This window comes from Arvicola amphibius, chromosome 5, assembly GCF_903992535.2.
Source record: "Arvicola amphibius chromosome 5, mArvAmp1.2, whole genome shotgun sequence".
NCBI lineage: Eukaryota > Metazoa > Chordata > Mammalia > Rodentia > Cricetidae > Arvicola > Arvicola amphibius.
Genome location: NC_052051.1, coordinates 112313132 through 112334181, shown reverse-complemented (window position 1 = coordinate 112334181; position 21050 = coordinate 112313132). Strand labels below are relative to the sequence as shown.

The following is a 21050-nucleotide window of genomic DNA, read 5'->3' as shown; positions in this document are numbered from 1 at the left end:
GAAAGTAGATTATAGCAATTAGTCTCGTGCACATTTTATGACTGTATAAGACTGTCTATCAGACAGCGGGGTTGGTAGCTGGTCCATCACAGCAGTCTTGGGTGGTCTTTCACATGAAAGAGCCACAGTGACAGTGTCACAGCACATTTAAGGCTGCAGACTTTATACAGAAACCTGATGCCTGCAACCTCTGGCCCATTGCTACAGTTCCTCTGCATGCCTCCCTTTGTCTACGGCTACTGTCGGTTTGGCAGGACATGCATAGAGGTTAACGTAAGTCTGAGACTAAGCTGTGCGTGGTCTCTGTCTGGAAAAGCAGAAAGGTAACCTCTTCCATGAAAACACCACCTAAGAGCTTAGGAATCCCTGAGTGGCAGGGAGAACTCCCTCACAGACTGCAAGTAACACTGAACACTCAGAAAAGCACTAACCAGTGCCAGTGAGGGGCTCAGCAGCTAATGGTACTTGCTGACAAGCCTAGTGACCTGCAATATAGTGGTAGAAGAGACACAATTCTCATAGCTGTCCTTTCACCATGAGTACATGGAACACATGCTAGCACACACAAATAAGTAAGTGAAAAATAGAAAGAAAAAAAATTAGTTGTTTCAAGCACTTCAGAGATTTTCTGGCAATACACTTAACCCAGCCCAATTACCTGTCTTTCCATGTGTCACTATTACACAGAAGTTCTTAGGCTTTACGTCAGCGGCTGGTTCAATCAGGTTAATATTATTATCTGCAGCAGACACTTCAGCAAAGCAGACTAGATGCTTTGTGACAGTAGTGTCACAATGGTGCACAGGCTGGCCGGAAAGCTGTGCACTACACACACAACATGTGCACACAATGCCATATGTGTGGAAAACAGAAGAACTTGTGAAGTCTGTTCTCTCTTAACCACCACATAGGCCCTGGCAATAGAATCAAGGTCATCAGACTTGGTAGAACTGAGCCGTCTTGATGACCCCTCCTACACATTTTAAATGAAAGGCAAGGACGCAATAGAATGAGATAAAGAGAAAATGATACTTAAATTTATTCAAGCAATGTGGTTTATCTGTATCAGTATTCTATTTAAAATGAAAGAAAGGAAGGGAGGCAGGGAGGGAGGGAAAGAAGGAAGGAGGTAAAAAAGAAAAAGAAAAAAAGCAAAACTAATAAAACAAACTCACACCCACTCTACTAAAATCCATGCTGGAGATACTATAAGCTTGTTGGCTATACTTTACCTGAGGACAGAGTGCTTCTAACTGGCTTGCAGACATTCGGACAAGCTTTACACCTTCTTCATTATTGGAGATTGAACAGGCCAAGTTGGCAACCTGCAGGAGGGAAGGACATAGAAATGCCTATAAGCATTTTTCTCTTTGACTGGAAAACAGGCTAATTCCTACCTCTTACTCTGGCCTTCCCAGAACAGAGAGATACTGAAAGCACCAAGGAACTTCACTTCTCAGACTGATTATCAGTTTATTAGGATACATTTATAACTGTAAGGACCTCACAATGTTATATTGTAGGCTGGTATCAGAAGAGGCAGCTCCCAAGCTTTGAAGGAGCTCCAATCTGCCTGAACAGTCTATAAGGCTGTTTAGTACAGACATTATGTAAGAAAAGCCAAGAAACACCAAGGAAGGAACTGTTAGTATCCACAAATAATAAATTTTGTAGCTGTTCTTGAAAGGAAGAAATTAAAACTCCAAATGGCTGTTCTCACTGTCATATGTAGAAATATAAGTTAAGTTTTATTTGAACACAGGTCAACTAAGAATTTTTTTTTAAAACACCGTGAAGATAATATTAAGATGGACCCAATGAGCTGGGTGTCTTAGCACATGACTTTAATCCTAGCACTTGGGAGGCAGAGGCAGGCAGATCTCTGTGAGTTCGAGGCCAGCCTGGTCTACAAGAGCTAGCTTCAGGACAGGCTCCAAAGCTACAGAGAAACCCTGTCTCGTAAAACAAAACAAACAAACAAACAAACAAAAAAGGAAAGGAAAGGAAATGAAACCAAATGATACGCTCCACAGACATGAACACAAGCCCCTTCAACTGAGTTCTTGGAGGACACTGGTGCTGGACTTTCTTGTCTGGCAGGGTTTACTTTAATGGAAATCTTTCCCTTTCCTCCTTTCCATGGCACAACCGACTTAACCAGAAATGATTTTTACAGGCTGTGTCAAAGTCCAGCTTCCAAGGACTCGGGCTACACTGGGAACGCAGTTCTTCAGCGACACTGAAGCAGTGGTGACAGCCTTGTCAACTTCATTAGCAGTGCCAGGCCCACCACATACTTAGTGCTGAGACAGTTTCACCTCAGGTATGAACTGAGCATGAATGATAAAGGCATAGGCAGTAGACTGTCAGAGTTAATGTAATGATTGTTCTATCTCTTTAAGAGACAAGCCACGCCCACTCCCAGGATGATCTTCAGCTTCCAGCCTGAGCTCTCTCTTTTCCATCTTCCTCCACTTCTCCCCTTCCCCCCTTCTGTCTCTCTCTTCTCCCTCCCTGCTCCATAACCCCTTGAATAAATATCCAACCTCACTCTGCATGGCATGCCTATCCATGTCTCTGTCTCTTGCCTGCCCGCCATGTGTCTCCCTGCCTAGGACCAGCCACCGCTTGGGGACGGGCAGCTGTCTCTGCCTGGGACTGGCTGCTCTCAGTCCCCCCTCCCCCCGACATGGCCTGCTACCACTGCTTGGGGACCTACAGCAATCTGCTGCCTACTGCCACAGGGAGTCCTGCAGCATTTTTAATTTTTCCATTACAGTTAATGTCAGAGAAAACAAGGGCGATGGCGAAAACATTTGATTTTAAATGAATACACGCACAGGAAAAATTTTACTATTATGGCTATTGTTTGCAGTATTACAGCTATGACTGCCAGCTATTAAGCACCAGAATCCTATTATACTTAATAACAAGGAAAAAGAGAAGTAGCAAGCAATTTCAAAATAAAAATTGGGAAGTGACCTCTGATATTCCCAAACCCTTTAAAAATCACATCAAGTATAACATTTTAGATCCTAGAAGATTGTAATTCCACCTTCTGTTGTCAGCTTGACTTGACCAAAGATGCAGTTCTCTAAAAGATCACAATCTAGAGACTCATTTGTTTAAACTCACCGTAAATTATCAGAACACATTAAAAAATAAATAAATAAATAAACTTAAGACTTAAAGCTCAAAATGTATTTTACGCCAGGGGTGGTGGCTAATTCCTGTAATCGCTGTGCATGAGAGGATTACAGGATTGAGACCAATCTGGGTCATCAGAAGACCTTATCTCAAACCAAATCAACCATCCAAACAAACAAACAAACAACAACAACAAAAAACTCCAAAGGGAAGGGCATTCTAGAAAACAAACCTTTATGTTCCTTGGTATTGGGGTGGGGGGGAGACACAGAACTGCAAAAAGCCCCACCCCCTGACCTCTCTAGTGGCTCTCAGAGGTCAGTAACAGGGATTCCCTCACATCACCAATAATTCTATTTCAATTTACACTATCTCAATTTTTTGAATCTTAAACTCACACATTTTTGAAATTTAGACATAACGAACTATATTCTTGATTACAAGTGAGATACAAAATGGTAAGGAATAAGGCCATTTTAATCGCTGAATTCTTTAAGTCATTTGTTTCCTGATACAAATCCTAAAACAAAGGCAGTTTATCCTTTGTTTTAAAACATTATTCTAAAATGTTTATGGTGTACTATGAGAGCATTAATGCTATCAAGAGGACAGTGTTTTAGAAGGCCTGGGAAGGGAAGTGCCGCCTGTCACTGACAGTCTTTTCTGGCTGAATAAGCTTCAATGCCCCTCCAGGATTACTCACTTCTCAGGGTGACAAGTGTGCAAATCAACATCTCGACCAGAGCTCTCTGAGAAGCAAGCCTGACCTGGCTACCGTGAAAGGGAGTAGGCAAGGGAAATCCTTCACACCTCTTACTGAGGAAAATCTGCACCTTTAGATTTGGAACAGCAGTTTGATGTAACTTTAAAAAATTAATCTGTTAAGGAGATAGCTCAACTCAGTAGTTAAGAATAGCACTGCCTGTTTGAGTCCCAGCACCTACATGGCTCACAATGGTGTAACTCTAGTTGCAGAGAATCTGACACCCTCTTCTGGCCTCCACTGGCACTAAGCATGTACATGGTACACAGATATACATGCAGGCAAAACACCCATTCCCATTAAGTAATAAAATCAGTGTGAAGTCTTTAGCTTGACAGGCATAGTAGTACCCTTTAACCCCAGGAGAAGGGGGCTAAGGCAGGAAGACAAAGAAATCCAGGCCAGTCTACGCTACACAATAAAGAACCTGTCTCATATCCCTGGACCTAAAGACGCAGATTTAAATCCCACCTAGGCAGGAAGATAAGTTCAAAACTAGCTTGGGCAACTTAGTAAGACCCTATTTTTCAAACCTTTCTAAAAATATTTTTATTTTTTAATTTTAAGTGCATTGGCATTTTGCGTGCATATGTTTGTGTGAGGGTGTCAGCTCTTGGAATTATAGACAGTTCTGAGCTGACATGTGGGTGCTGGGAAATGAACCCCTGGTCCTCTGGAAGAGCAGCCAGTGCTATTATTATTATTATTATTATTATTATTATTATTATTATTATTATTTTAAAAATAACAATCCAAATTCCCACTCCCTCCCTTCCTCCCACTTCCTCCACACACCTCCCACCCCACCCCCTCTAATCCTAAAAGAGGACAAGGCACCCTGCCCTATGGAAAGTCCAAGGCCCTCCCTAATACAAGGTATCCATCCAAAGAGAATAGGATCCCAAAAAGCCAGTACATGCAGTAGAGAAAAATCCCAGTGCTACTGTCCATGGCCCCTCCGTCTGCCCCAACTGTCAACCACATACAGAGGGACTAGTTTGATCCCATGCTCGTTCACTCCCAGTCCAGTTGGAGTTGGTGAGCTCTCATTAGCTCAGGTAAACTGTCTCAGTGAGTGAACCCCTCATGGTCTTGACTTCCTTGCTCATGCTCTCCCTCCTTCCACTATTCAACTGGACTTTAGGAGCTCAGTCCAGTGCTCCGATGTGGATTTCTACCTCTGTTTATGTCTGTTGTTGAACGAAAGTTCTATGGCGATATTTAAGATAATCATCAGTCTGACTACAGGGCAAGACCAGTTCAGGCACCCTCTCTATTGCTTAGGGTCTTAGCTGGGGTTATCCTTGTGGATTTCTGGGAATTTTTCTAGAGTGGGGTTTCTTGCTAACCCCCATAATGGCACCCTCAATCAAGATATCTCTTTCCTTGCTCTCATATCTGTCCTTCCACCATCTGGACTATCCCATTCCCTCAAGTTCTTCTCAACCCTCCCCTTCTCCCCTTCCTTCTACCCACCACCCGCCATGCTCCCAATTCTGCCAGGTGATCTTGTCTGTTTCCAATTTCCAGGTGGGTCTATATATGTTTTTCTCTGGGTTCACCTCATTACTTAGTCTCTCTAGGATCATGAACCATAAACTCAATGTCCTTTGTTTACAGCTAGTATCCATTAGCTGAGCCATCTCTCCAGCCCCATTTTACAAACCTTTAAAAAGTTAAAAGCAAAGGGTATGGTGTTTTTTTTTTTGGGGGGGGGGCTCTGTGGTAGAGTGTTTACCTAGTAAGTCTGAGGTCCTGGGTTCAATCCCCAGTATAGTAGTGGTATGTATCAGGGGGAATCTTAAGAGAATCTGAAATCTGAATAAAAAAGCACAAACAAGCATGGGAGCATTTAGCCCTGACAGGAAGACTGGGGCAGGTTCTACTAATAAAACAGCAAGTATGTGGCATCAAAACAAGAGGAAAATACAGAATGTAATCAAAAGAGTTAATAATAGAGAATAGAGCAGATGACCAGGGTTAAGAATTAAGAGAGAATGAATGGGGATTAAGACAAAGAAAGAGAAAATCAATGGCACAAATGAACCCACCTATCAGTAATGGTGATCAGTGCTCTCAGTGCTCCCAATTCTTTCATTTCATTTCAAGGCACATACTGGACAGCTCCTCACATCATATGACCTTGCCATTAAAGATTAACAACTGCCCTATATTTATTAGTAAGATGTTGAAGATCAATCATTAGATGCCTCATATACAAATCTCACGAAAGGATTCTTTCTGAAATAAGTCTTAGGAAAGACTTATGTCCCAGGGGAAAAAAAAATTGACATGAATTTCTCAGCCTACATGGCTGTTTAACACCCCAACCCCAGTAGTTCAGTATGAAATCCAAGCGCCTGCTACTCCTTACTTGGTCCTAGCTTTCCACATATAACTCCATCATATATAGTTTTGTTCAAAATAAGTCATGCTAATCTACTTTTAGGGAGAATAAGAGCATAAAAAAAGCATCACTAGTAACAAATACAAAACAGTATTTATAACAGTGAATTTATTTAAATGATAAATTATTTTTAAAGTTCCCTACTTCTAATCTACCAGCATTAAAGGTGCCGCATTAAACATGGAATATCACTAGTCCCATCTCCCTGTGAGGGCCCAGAGATTATGTAGGAGTGTTTCTATCTATCAGTTGTTTCATTGGTTAATTAATAAAGAAACTGCTTGGCCTCATAGGTCAGAACATAGGTGGGTGGAGTAGACAGAACTAAATGCTGGGAAGAAGGGAAGTGAGACAGTCGCCATGGCTCTCTTCTCCGAGATGGACACAGGCTAAGATCCTTCCCGGTAAGCCACCACCTCGTGGTTCTACACAGACTACTAAATACGGGTTAAAGCAAGATATGAGAGTTAGCCAGTAAGAGGCTGAAACTAATGGGCCAAGCAGTGTTTAGAAGAATACAATTTGCGTGTTGTTATTTAGGGTATAAAGCTAGCCGTGCAGGAGCCGGGTGGGACAAAAAGCAGGCCCAGCCCGCAGCTCCTTCTACACAGAGAGCTGTTAGCCTGTTCTTCATTGACTGGAGGTTAGAGAGTGTGAGCTTATTTTTGCTCTCTCAAAGTTGTTGACAACAGGTGTGGCTACAAACAAGAGATGCTGACCTAGGATGTGATTAATTAGTATTTTGAGTGCAGTGGTGGGTCTGTTCCACCTGACCCAAAAATCAGAGAATTCAAGTCTATTCCTTATATCATGTTAATGAATTCTGTTGCCTCCCTGCTCCCCCTTTGGAGTGAAATATATAAGTGTGTGGAAGAATAAATGCGGTGAATTCAGTATTTACTGAATGTCCTTCCAGATGCTGTTCTGTGTTTCTGTCTCTTATTTCTCTGTTCCTTTTGCTTAATAATTCTAATTCTCACACTCCTACCCTGGAATGTATGAGTTTTGTCCAAGCTGGCTTTCGACATCTCTCAATGAGAATTTTTTTGGGTCTTACTATACATTTCTGGTTGGCCTGGAACTTACTATGTAGACTGATCTAGCCTGAAACAGACATCTGCCTACTTCTAAGTACTAGGACTGAAGGTCTAAACAACCATGCCTCACAGGCCTATTATCTGTACTGAAACATAGCCAAGGTTGGGCAGAGCGTTCCTCAACCACTCCTACCAATCTCCAAGAGAAAAGAAAAATACTGAAGCACCTTAAGAATAGAGTTTCTGAGCTGGGCGTTGGTGGCACCTGCCTTTAATCCCAGCACTCGGGAGGCAGAGGCAGGCAGATCTTTCTGAGTTTGAGGCCAGCCTGGTCTACAAGAGCTAGTTCCAGGACAGGCTCCAAAGCCACAGAGAAACCCTGTCTCGAAAAAACAAAACTAAAAACCAAACCAAACAAAACCAAACAAAATAGAGTTTCTGGGGTAGTTAAGATGACTGTGGATGGAGGTGTCTGCTGTCTGCCCGGATGACTTGAGTTTGATCTGAGGTACCAGTTGGTAAAAGAAAAGCATCACTGCTGCAAGTTTTCTTCTAACTTCCCGAAGTGTGCCCTAGCGTGTGCACCACTCTCCTACACCAAGTAAACAGACAGAAGTGTGCCCTAGCGTGTGCACCACTCTCCTACACCAAGTAAACAGACAGAAGTGTGCCCTAGTGTGTGCACCACTCTCCTACACCAAGTAAACAGACAGAAGGAAGGAAGAGGAGAGGGGTTGTTTTGTTAACTTGACAAGGTGATAAGTCTGGAGAAAGGAAAGACCTCAGTTTCGCCAGAACTCTCCTGGAAAATATAAGGGTAAGCATAAAATACTAAGAATTCCTCTAGAATCTAGGGTCAGAATTCTCTTCGGACACCTCACTTCTTTCATGCAACTTCCAACAATTACAGAAGATGGAAACTTCAATTGTTATTTGCTAGAGTTTCATATAGAAGCACTGAGAAAATTCACAACTAGTTATGTAAGATCAATGTTTAAAACAAGTGATTCACAGAGCTTTCAAGGACACTTTGCTCCATATTAACACATATGAATTCACAACAAAAATCAAATATATAATGCAGAGCATTCATTTTTAATTGGATCAGAAATATACATTTCAAGCTAATACAGCTACACCCATGACATTCTAACAATGAGAAAACTGGAAGAAAGGGAATCCAATAGTAAAAGAGATATATTTACTTTGTAATTCTTAATTCACAACGCAGCAAATGAGATGCAACCTGAGCAGAGCAATTCACCATCCTAAGTATATTTTAATGCACTATCTGAAGCGGAAGAAACAAGAATACTAAAAAACGTCTTCTTAGTTTTACTCCCATAAATTATAAATTTGAAAGGAGACTCAGAAAAGTAAAAAATACTGATTGCTCCTTAGCTCTTACGATGCGCACAGCTGAAGAGGAAACAAAGGTGGGCTAGGAAGGAAGATATCAAAAAGGGCACACAAATGCTGCATTCATGACAAAAAGTTAATATTTCTGACAGCAAATAAATTCTCACCTTAGTGTACTTTTAATCAAAGACTAACATAAAGACATCATTAATGGTGCTGGAGAGATGGCTTGTATGTAGAGATGATCTTGTATGTTGAAGATAATATCCACATGGGTAAGGATTCCTGTTAGTTAGTGCTACATCTCTCTACATTTTGTTTATTTGCCTGTTTTGTGTTTTCAGACAGGGCTTCTTTGTGTGATCCTCACTGTCCTGAAGCTCACTGCAGACCAGGCTGGACTTGAACTCACAGAGATCCTTCTGCCTCTCTGTATCCCAAATGCTGGGATTAAAGGTGTGAACCACCACCATGCCTGGCTGAGGAAGTCCACAAATGTTTGCTAACATAATCTTTCTATGTTTTTTCCTCTTCCAATCTATAAAAAAATATTTGCTTAGGTGTTTGAAAGCTTAATTCTTGCTAAATAGAATAAGCAAAATACTGTTCAACTCTGTCTTTTTCAACTTTTTTTTTAATCTCCAGATTTTTCTCAATTTCACGTCCCCCAAAATCTGATTCAGGCTAGAGAGATGGATCAGTGCTAACTGCATGGTCATAAGGATCAGATTTACGGTCTACTGATAAGCCAGGCATCCTGAAACATATGTAACCAAGGGACCCAAGACCTCTGTATATGCACAAACCCAAACACACACACACACAATGTGCATGATATCTGTATAAAGATGACTTTAGAACAATTCATAATACAAAGCTCTGTTTGTCTACCATCTACACACAACTGAATCAGAGTCTAGATGCTGGCTGAATACAGAAAGAGAGCACCTGCAAAACACCTATTAACAAGGAGAATGAGAAAGTTCACTAGTCTAATAGCTGTTAGAAACCTAGTATGTACTAGGCATCATTCTACTTCAAAACAACATTATATTAGAGTGGGCAGGGGTAGATAAATAAGAAAATTAAGTAAATCCACTAACTTCAGATAATAAGGAAGATTGTAAAGCACATAAGCTGAGGGGAGATAGGGAAGTCTTTCTGTGGAGGCAACTTTGGGGCAGAGAGTACACCCAGGCCTGGAGAAGGAGACCTGTAGTCCTGTAGGACTAAAGGCAGCTGGAAATGAGATCGGACACTTCATGAGTTATGGCTACTAGTTTCAGACTGTATCGCATCTGTCTCTAGAAGCGATGGCAAAGGTAGATGAGAAAAGTCCTGAAGCAAAGGAATGACATGATCTGATTTAAGAATCATACTGGCTTTCTTCTTGGAAAACAAGCTCGACAAGAATCAAAGTGCAAGCTAAATACCCGTTAGGAGCTGCTACAGAAATCCAACACATGATTGTTACACTATAGACATGATCACAGAAATTAAACAATACTTGCAAATCTGTTTCTCATTTTCTAGACTGACTTTTAATGACATGAAAACTGGACAGAACAGTAGGGAAATCTGCTCTAGGAAGAATACAGAGTACATATATTCAGAGAGAAACTGCTAGGACAGACTTTATATAATTATCTCATGCTCAATATTGAAAGGGACATGAGGGGAAGTATAGACCTGTCTTATCTAGATGTCTTAGCAAGATAAAAATAAAAGGATTCTTGATGGCTGAAAGGCCAGTTATACATGAGACCTGTTCGATCAGGAGATTTCCAATGGTAAGTTGAAAGGTTCTATCTTATGCTTTATCTCAGACAACATTTTAAAAACATCAGATTAGATGAAAGGAGAAATATATATAAACAAAGTAGAAGAGACAGAAGAAATGACATACATTTGGAAAGCTGATAATATAAAGAACAACGGCAGCCGCAATTCTGACAAAAGATTATACCAGATCTAAGTTTACACTGACAGTATCAAAACTACACACAGAGCCAAATACCCACTTGCACCCACACTGACAGGTGGACCTGATGTCACTAAGGAGCAGGTCCCTCTGTAGGGAAAACCTAGGAGCTCTAGCTGACTGTAAGCTAAATGGGAATCTCAGCACATAGCCATCACCCAAAGGCCAAAAATCATCCAGTGATATAATAGTAAGCCAATCTCCAGAACAATGAAAGCCTTGGCTGCTGCCTTACCATGTTTACTGTCCCTGGAGCAGGTGTTCACTGAGAGCTGCACTTGAATGAAGGATACTCAGGGAAAAGCTGTGATAAAGAGAGCTCCCAAAAAGCCTGGAAACTGATGTAGGAGTGTTTCTATCTATCTGCTGTTTCATTGGCTAATTAATAAAGAAACTTCTTGGCCTGATAGGTTAGAACATAGGTGGGTAGAGTAGACAGAACAGGATGCTGGGAGTGAGGCAGATGCCTCGGGTAATTGCCCTGCCTCTGCTCTCTGGGTGAGACGCGATGGAGCCAGTTGCCAGGTCAGACATGCTGAATCTTTCCCGGTAAGACACCACTCGTGGTGTTACACAGATTATTAAATATGGGTCAAAGCAAGATGTGAGAATTAGACAATAAGAGGCTGAAACTAATGGGCCAGGCAGTGTTTATTTAAATGAATACAATTTGTGTGTTGTTATTTAGGGGCATAAGCTAGCCAGGCAGCCGGGAGCCGGGTGGCAGGAACGCAGCCCACTGCTCCCTACTATAAGAAACCATCTAGCACTGGACAGCAGAGACTTGTGAAATTTTCAGCAGTGATTTAAAAAAATAAAAAGGCGAAATACATTTTATCTAAAGCTGTTACCATTTGAATGTATAATAAATGAAATAAACCAATGTCATTGCTTTCAAACTATGTATTAAACTACGTATTTTATACTGAAAGTAACCTCAACTCACAGGTGTGAACAGCAAGAAGATGGACGGGGGTAGAGTGGATGACAGCTTCCCTCTTGTAACAGGAAGAGAGGAAACTCCACAGTAGCATATACTGTCTTTGACGACAGTGAGTGTTCTCTGACTGAAAGGCTGAAGGAGTCCCAGAAGGTCTACATGATTTTTAGATGGGGGACACATTGGGGGGGGGGGGGAGGGAGTACAGATAACACAGAGTCTCACTATGTAGCCCCAAGATAGCCTGGAACTCACTACACAGAACAGGCTGACCTTGAATTCCTAGACTCTGCCTCTTAAGTGCTCAGCATACAGCATACATGATGCTTTAAAAAGCTACACGGAAAGGGATTTATTCGGCTGAATAAAAACCTATGATTTTATAAGAAGTAAACACTGAATAATCCACTTGATCCCTGAAGAGAAGAGTAAATCTGACTGTTGAAGGCAGAAGCTCCAAAGAAAAGCAAAGCTCAAAGCCAATCGTACCAGGTTAGAGAAGTAGCGAGCTACGAGGAAACAAACTCAGCAGCCTTAACCTCTTCCTGGTATGTACATGGAGTAGACTAGGCAGACTGTGTACTCAAGATACCTACTAAAAAGCATGTATGTGACACACCTTCACAGAATACTGAAGTACATAGTACTGTGCATTACATAATTGGTATGGTTTTATTTTTGATTCATCATAAAATAATAATATTCTTCAACTTTAAAAGTAGTACCTCAGTTACCTACATCAGAACCGACAGTTTATGCAAATAAGGTGACTTGGGATAGGAAACCAACCATCTGATTAAATAATTGGAGCTTTTGAGGCCAGCTTGACCTGGAGAAAAGTCAGAGTCAGACTGAGATCCAACAACCAGGCATACATAATGACACTTGAACAAAATTTCTGGATATAGAAACTCACAGGAACTATTAGGTTGGTATATCTACCAGTGTTATAGGAGGGTGGAATGCCCCAATTCCATCCATTTGGGGAACAAAAATTTTTCCCAAGCTCCAACCTATGTGTCTCTTAATTTGGCTGGTCCTGACTAGTAAAAGTTTTATCTTTCAAATAAAATGTTATATGTACATGTTGTTCTAGTCAATTGTCAAGCCAGAAATAAGTTATGAAAATGCCTAGGATTTGAGGCAAGTTGGTCAAAGTGCTAATATCTTGAGCCTGATCTCACTGGGGCCTAGGGCCTTTCCCTGTAGGTTTACACTAATTCATGGCAGTTAGTGCCAGAACTCTTTTGCAGCATTTCAGAAAGATCACTCTTTCAAAACATACCTGCAAATATCCTTAGTGGTTACCCAACCTTCTCCTTTCCATTTATACAAATATATAACCAATCATGTATATATTTTAGAAACTATTCTTAATTCTGTTGAACCAATAAGGAGAAGCAGGCCTTTACATCAAAGTTGGCCTGTAGACATTTACTTCAGCTGGAAGGCAACTAATGAAAAGAAATCAAATCAAGGTATTAATAAAACACACTGAAGCATTTTACCTTTGCTAGAAAACAAGTCTCTGATTAGTTCAAGGTATGTCATTATAATACAAAGGTTGTAGGGGGAGGAGAAGTCTTGTCATAGAAAAAAAAAGTTCTGCCTTGAGTTAGGAATTTGAGGCTTCTAACTCTTTAAAAATTAATTTCCTTTTCATGGACATAGTAATTATATATCTTACTGTCTCAATTATCATAAATATAATCATAACTGTTTGCAGAATGGCACTCCATAGCCTGGGGTTATGCCTCAAGTAATGAAACAGACAGGTAAGATGTAAGAGAAGGTAATGGGTGAAGGGGATGCAGTGGAAGAGGTGAGAGAAGGGTTAGAACTGAGCTGTGCTGAGGAACAGCACATCTCTGAAGACTATGTTCAGAATGAAATGAAATGTTTAAGTCTGGAAAAAAGTTTCCAAAGACTCTCAAGTCCAGTCTGTGATGGATTCATATTCTCCCTCTCTCCCTGCAACCAAATTGTTTTTTCAAGGCAGGGCTGTACTGACAGGTGTTCTGAAACTCACTCGGTAGACCAGGCTGGCCTCGAGCTCAGAGATCCGCCTTCTCTGCCCCAAGTGCTGGGATTAAAGGTCTGCTCCACTATGCCCAGCCCAGTTACTGTTTCCCAATTCTTCAAGCCTCAGTTTCCACACAAAAAGAATTATAGAAAGTACACAGTGCTGTATACCATATGTGTTCTTCAAATATCAACTGTGCTTTGCTGGTGGGAGAGGCTGAGGATGACGGAACTGGAAGAATAAAGGGCCTTCCATTCGGGTACAGATAAGAGCTGCCCTCTCTTCAGACACTAATACTCCAAGTCCTGATGCATACCACTCAAAGGAACTTTTAATAAGTAGGCTACCTATAAGAGACTAGTTTCTGGAACACAATTTCTGTCCACTTAGAAATTACGTCTCATACTGTCACATGACTGCTGTGAACCAGATTATGCTTAATGGAGATACAAATGAAATTCTCCAATTTTAGTTCCAAATGTCAGAATCATTAACTTGAATTCAACAGGCTGACCTATGCATTCTGTACATAATTTTCTTCAAAAACACTTAAGTCAATAGTCAAAGAAAATGAGGTATAAAATTAGTAAGGTGTTTAATGTAATTACTGATAGTTTCCTTGGAATGACAGGGTTTCTCTGCGTAGCCCTAGCTAACCTGGAATTTGCTGTGTAGACCAAGCAGGCCACGAACTCAAGAAATCTGCATGTCTCTGCCTCCTGAGTGCTGGGATTAAAGGCGTGCGCCACCACGGCCCAGCTCTTTGGAGTATTTTTATAGTGTTAACTTGGGTTGTGTCACTATAAATCACATTTTACATTCTGCTTTTAAATAATGATCATTTACCAATGGGTCTATGGAATATTTATCAATTATTAGTTTCTGTACTAATGCTATGTTTTGTGTGTGTCTCATTTCTAAACTATACTAATAATTAATTAATATAAATTTGTTAACAAATGAAGAAACTTGTCTTGAAAGGTAATTCACCTTTTCTAATTTTACAAACCAACCATTTCCACACACATTTCTAGTGTAAAAGTATGTCCAATTTAGCTGATTTGGGGCTTGTTTACTCTTAAAACAGGACGGAGTCACATCTATCTTGAGTGTAAGGTGAAACACCTAACATATCTATCATTCTTTTGGTCCTCAGAACATGGTATCATTAGTAACCTCTTTTTATAGGCAGGACATAGAAAGTGAGAACTAGTTAACCTGCTGGGATGGAAGCCCGGCTGCTGCACTGTCTGTCTGCACTGTAAGTCTGACGATCACGGTCTCACTTTAGCTGCATTACTAGTAAGTGGTAGCGTTAAAAGCTTCTAGGACAAAAGCTATCCATGGAATCAGTGTAAACTGACAAACATAATAAAGACCCAGTGATAACTGAAAAACTGTTTATAAATGTTGTGTATTAGGTGAGCCCTTGAAAACTTATAGTTAATTCAATCATGTGATTAAAACTGGTAACTCACTAAGTTACCTATGTTAATTAGACCACTAACACACTTACCTCAATCAATTTGTTGGCATGTTCACGGAAAACTTGAGCATACTCCCTAACTTCTTTCTCATTTCCATTCTTTGCAGCTTCAATCAGGACTAAAAGAGGGACGTTGGTCTCCAGGAAAGAATCTGACACGTGGTCCATGACAGCTTTGCGAAGCTAGTAAAAAAATTGTATAAATTTGATTTTACTTCTACTAAGAAGTTAAACTATGATATAATACATCTACAAAAGACAGGCAGAATGCACACAGCTAAGTCCCCACGTAAGCAGTGCAGTAAAGCAGCCTGCAAAAAGGACCGCAGAACCCACAGCTGACACCACACACAGCGTTTCAGCAGCAGAACTGCGGTTTTCCAGACAGCACCTCTTTCTTTCCTTGGAACTCACAAAACTAAAGGGGATCACAGCAATGCTCTGGATTGAACTAGTACATAGCTTTGGAATATATGTAGTCTAATTAGTTAAAATTAAATGAAAAAAGGAAAAGAGCACTGCCTGGTTTATCTACACTATAGTGTTATGGACTATAAATTTTAAATGTTATCTAATTATTGCTGACACTTGGTTCACCAAAGGCCTATCAATTTTTAGTTTTGTTTTATATCTGATATGAACAATAAAATGTCTCTACTAATTCCTGAAAACTGTTCAAATTCTCACCATAACTTATCTTAATACATTATACTACATATTTATAAAGTCAACTCTAACTTCTTCTAAAACTTTAACACAAAATTTAATTTCAAAATATTGATGAGATTATATATCATTAAAGAAACAGATTTTTTAATTTACTAACATGGAAAATTCATTATCTCCAACACTACTGTACTTGAGCTAAGAAGACATTTCCACCAGTGGGAACAAACTGACAAACTAACAATACAGAAACAAATGGGTGGACACATGAGAAACTGGAATCTAGCGTATGGAAGTCAACACAAAATCTTCTGAGGTTATTTTCCCAGGTCCCCAAGTTATCTGTAATTGGTTTTCCTGCCCATACATCCTTTTCACACTGGGCCTGGTTTATTCAGTCCACCCCAGAGGGAACAGCACAGTCAACATCCCTCTGAGACTTTTTAGACATTAATAAGCTTATTAGCAACACAACAGAAAAGTCACTTTTCAGAAGACTTACCCTTTCCCTTAATTAAAAGTATACTAGAATTTTAATCAAAACTAAAGCTGAGAACTTCGGAAATAAAATTAACAGGAAAAAAAAAAAGCTTACCTGCCTACGCAAGTCCCTTGTCTTCTTGGTCATTTTATCTATTGCAGAGTTGAGTGCGTCACTTCTTTCTTTACGTCCAGCCTAAATAAACAGATGCTCATGTGAGTATACATCAAGAAACCTTAATGAAAGTCTATAAATATTTATAAGCAACACTGAAATAAAAAAGAAACAACTGAAATAATGGGTTTTAAATTTTTTTAATTGTTTTATTTGTTAAATGTAGGGTGTTTTGTCTGATGCCTATATGTACATACATATATACATATACACATGTGTATGCATATACATACATGCACATATATATATCTGGGCACCATGGCTGCCCACAGAAGAGGGCATCAGATCTTCTAGAACTGGAGTTATACAGATGGCGTTCAATCGCCATATGGGAGCCGAAAACCAACCAGGATCCTCTGCAAGAGCAGCAAGTGCTCTTAACAGCTTAGCCATCTCTTTAGCCTGCAACATTGTGGTTTTTTTTATTTTATTTTTATTTTTTGGTTTTTCGAGACAGAGTTTCTCTGTGGCTTTGGAGCCTGTCCTGGAACTAGCTCTTGTAGACCAGGCTGGTCTCGAACTCACAGAGATCCGCCTGCCTCTGCCTCCCGAGTGCTGGGATTAAAGGCGTGCGCCACCACCGCCCGGCAACATTGTGGTTTTTGAGACAGGTTCTCTGACTGAATTGAATCTGGAACTCATCATTGACTTAGATAGGCTGGTTAGATGTAGCTCTGCAAATTTCAGCAATTTTTCTGTCTTTTAAGATAATAAAGCGTACCACCACAGCTGGCTTTTTAATTTGAACTCTGGGAATCAAACTGAGGTCGAGGTCCTTGCGCATACACAGCAATTTACTTGGGCCATTTCCCAATCTCCAAAACATAAGATGCGGATTTGGAGAGATGGCTCAATATTTAAAAGAGCACTTGCTGTTCCTCCAAAAGACCCGGGTTCAAATCCCAGCACCTACATGGTGGCTCCCAACTCTCTGTAATTCTAGTTTCTCACCATCTTCTGGTCTCCAAGCTCACCACATATTCATGAGGCACACATAAATATGTATGCAAAACACCCATGACCTCTGAGGAAGTTACATAGACACAGGAACATCCACTTTAAGACACAATGCCCCAGCACTCGGGAGGCAGAGGCAGGCGGATCTCTGTGAGTTCGAGACCAGCCTGGTCTACAAGAGCTAGTTCCAGGACAGGCTCTAAAGCCACAGAGAAACCCTGTCTCGAAAAACCAAAAAGACACAATGCCACCACACACCATGAATCCTTTAGTTCTGCCTTTGCTAAACTACCCTAAAAATCAATTTCTCTCCCTCTCTTCTTCCCTCCCACCCCCCGCATTGTAGGAACAAAATGCCACAGTGAAGAAAGGTCTGTCAGGCCAGGCACACTTCTGATCTCAGCACTTGGAAGATAGGCAGGCAGAGTAAGTTTCAGGACAGCCAGAACTACACAAAGAAATCCTATCGCAAAAATCAAAACAAAACAAAAAAAACCAAAAGGGTCAGTTAGCTCAGATGTAGTTACTGATCCTTCTAGAATGTGCTGGACAGAGCGCTTAAGTCAGCATGTTTGTTGGCCTTTAGTCCATTGGTTTTCAGTACAAAGAGCAAGTTTAGGGTTCCAGTCATTCTCTAAAATGTAACATACATGCACCTACCCCACTCACAACCTGAACATGTAAGCTTGATAAAATAGCTTACTGAAGTTAAGAGAGATTACGGAGTTAAGAAGAGCACCTGCTGCTCTTGCAGAGAACGCAGGTTGAGCTCCTGGAATCCACATGGTGGATCATAACCATTTGTGTACTTTCAGAGGATCAGACACTCTCTAACTAACCTCAGTGGGCACTGGGTACACATACATATATACACACAAAATGCTTATACACATAAAACTAAAAAATCAAAAAATGCTTACTGCTTTATAAAATTGAATTTGTTCTTTTAAAATTACAGTTGCTGTGAATTGCTATCTATAAAATAAAGTAACTCAAACATAAATACTAGGAAAAGCAACCAAAAGGCACAAATGATTATCCTTTATTCAAAATGCCAGGCACCAGAAGTATTTTGGAACTTAAAGTTTTCAGATTAAGGATGTTGAACTTGTGTACCTTTAATCAGAACAAAGAAACTAAAGGAAGCAATCTTGAGCTCCCAGCTAACTGGGAAACTGTGTTCCACTGCATGGAGACCCTGGGTGTTTGCTTCATTTTTGATATGGGTATCTCTGTTTAGCAGTGGCAAAGGGTTCCCTCAGAAAACAGTAAGGAATATTTCATGATAAAGCTTCCCTTCAGGAAGCAAATACCAGCTGAGGTGAAGAGAGGCAAAGGTTTCTAGCTGGGTCAGTCTCTAACAGTACAATTCTGGAATTAGGAATTCTCATCTCATCAAACAGAGAAGCTGCTAGACCTTCCTCCTATGGAACAAACTACTATTTATGTAGTACCCATGCCTACTCCATACACTTAAAACAGGCAGGACTAACCACAATTCTTTCCACAGAGGTCTTAGAATCTAAAATCATTCAGAGCAGGCTGGGCATGGTGGTACATGCCTTTAATCTTAGTACTCAGCAGGCAGGCAGATCTCTGTGAATTCCAAGCCAGTCTGGTCTACATAGTGAGTTTCAGGACATTTAAAGGTATATAATGAGACCCAGCCTCACGATAATTAATAATAACAACAACAATAATAATTCAGAGCAATACCTAATTCAACAATATCCAGTATCATGGAGTGTTATGACAGGTATTCCTAATGACAAAACACCACGTCAGAGTATAAAGGGAAACTGTATAAAGGAAAAAATTACATATTTCTCTACTTCACCCCCCAATCCCAGTTTTTCGAGACAGGGTGTTCCTGTGTGACCCTAGTTTTCCTGGAACTAGCTCTCGAACTCACAGGGATCCGCCTGCCTTTGCCTCCCAAGTGCTGGGATTAAAGGTGTGCAGCACCACCACCCAGCAGGTATCAACTCCATTCTTAATATGAAAGGGATAAAAAAATATAACAGCCCCAAAGGCAAAAGCAAAGGCTTTGACATTGTTGGAGGCACCTCAAGGCAAATTTTGGCCTCTAAATTTCAAAACAAATCTATAAAAATTTACCCAACCCAACTACAAACAACCCTCTGTTGGCAGGGGAAACATTCCAAGGTAAAGAATCTATAATGGTCTTCTTAAGGCTTTTCTGCCAGAAGTTTTCACCTTCTTATTCTACATACAATCCCTGGAGGAGTCTGCCATTTCCATTACTTTTCCAAGTAAGATCACCTAGCCATGCTCCATACTATCAGTTATCCATGTCTGTTCTGGTTCTCCAAATTTGTCACGTTCTCTCTCACCTTCCGTATTCTGATTTCTATGTTTCCTTGGGATAAGAGTCATCTCCTTCTGGAAACTTCCACTGGTCAACCTCAACTCTAAGTTCCAAGTTCCCTCCCTATCTCTTCATAGTGCTCCCACAGCCTATAGGACTTCCTTTCTCAGTCTTTACAGCAACAGAAACCCTAAAATAGGTACAATTAAACAGTTGTGTGTGTGTGTGTGTGTGTGTGTGTGTGTGTAAAGCTCATTGTCTACCATGAAAGAATAAAAATTTCACCTACATGTCTGTATGTCACTCCAAGTTGGAAAGTAACTCTCTAATCACAAACTCTCACATAGAAGAATGCAAGCAAGTTAACTATAACCACCACTTGCTGAATTTCCTTAAAACTATTTTATAGGGACTGTTGGGTTAATTTCTGCCTCCTCTGCCCTGATGCTAACACCTAAAGAAGTCAGAAGTGGTATGTACATAAACACCATCTTCCAGAAGTGATACTGCCACTTTTAAGTCAAAAGCATCTGTTTGTGAAATAAAGCTTTAAATGTCAAGAAGAAAGGCTAGTTCAGAAGGAACAGTGGAGATGGAGCGATGGCTCAGTAATTCACTAGTTCTTTGCAGAGGACCTGAATTTGGTTCCAAGAACCTACATGGCAGTAACTCCATTTCAGGGGATCTGATACCCTCTTCTGACCTTTTCAGGAACAAAGCACACTTGGATATTCATTCTCTCTCTCTCTCTCTCTCTCTCTCTCTCTCTCTCTCTCTCTCTCTCTCTCTCTCTCTCTCTCACACACACACACACACACACACACACAGAGGCAGAACACTGGTACAGATAAAAGTAAAAAAATATTTAAAGATTGAGACTCAGAGGAAATATGAATGAATCTGTCAATGAAACCTGTGTGCACATATACGTGTATATGTATGTATATGTGTGTGTATGTTTTTTGCTTGCTTATTTTTTGAGACAGTGTTTCTGTGTAGCCCTGGCTGGCCTCAAACTCACAGAAGTCCACCTACTTCTGCCTCCTGAGAGCTGGGATTAAAGGCGTGCGCTGCCACCACCTGCCACATACACCATTAAGTATTAAGGTCTCTGTCTTTTGGCCACAGCCTCAGTCTTCAAAACCCAAAAAGTAGATGAGTAAGAAAAAAAAAGCATTTTCTACTGCATGTCTGCACAACCGCTGGCTCAAAAGTTGACAGAACAGCAGAGACAGTGTAAATTGGAAAGTCTCAGTTCCCTAGGCACATCACTAGGCAGTGGGCTAATCTGAATAGCTTC

The 21050-nt window shown here is 40.6% G+C and overlaps 1 protein-coding gene across 2 annotated transcripts in view; it reads right to left on the bottom strand.

Annotated features, from left to right (window-relative positions):
• The window catches only part of Ctnna1 (catenin alpha 1), a 127907-nt gene that overhangs the window by 20279 nt on the left and 86578 nt on the right, over positions 1–21050 (bottom strand). For both annotated transcript variants that reach the window (XM_038329399.2, XM_038329400.2), the window contains exons 8-10: positions 16405–16485; positions 15174–15326; positions 1233–1325 (exon numbers count right to left, since the gene is read on the bottom strand). In XM_038329399.2, the coding sequence (XP_038185327.1) occupies positions 1233–1325; positions 15174–15326; positions 16405–16485 (327 nt within the window). The remainder of the gene's footprint in view (positions 1–1232; positions 1326–15173; positions 15327–16404; positions 16486–21050) is intronic.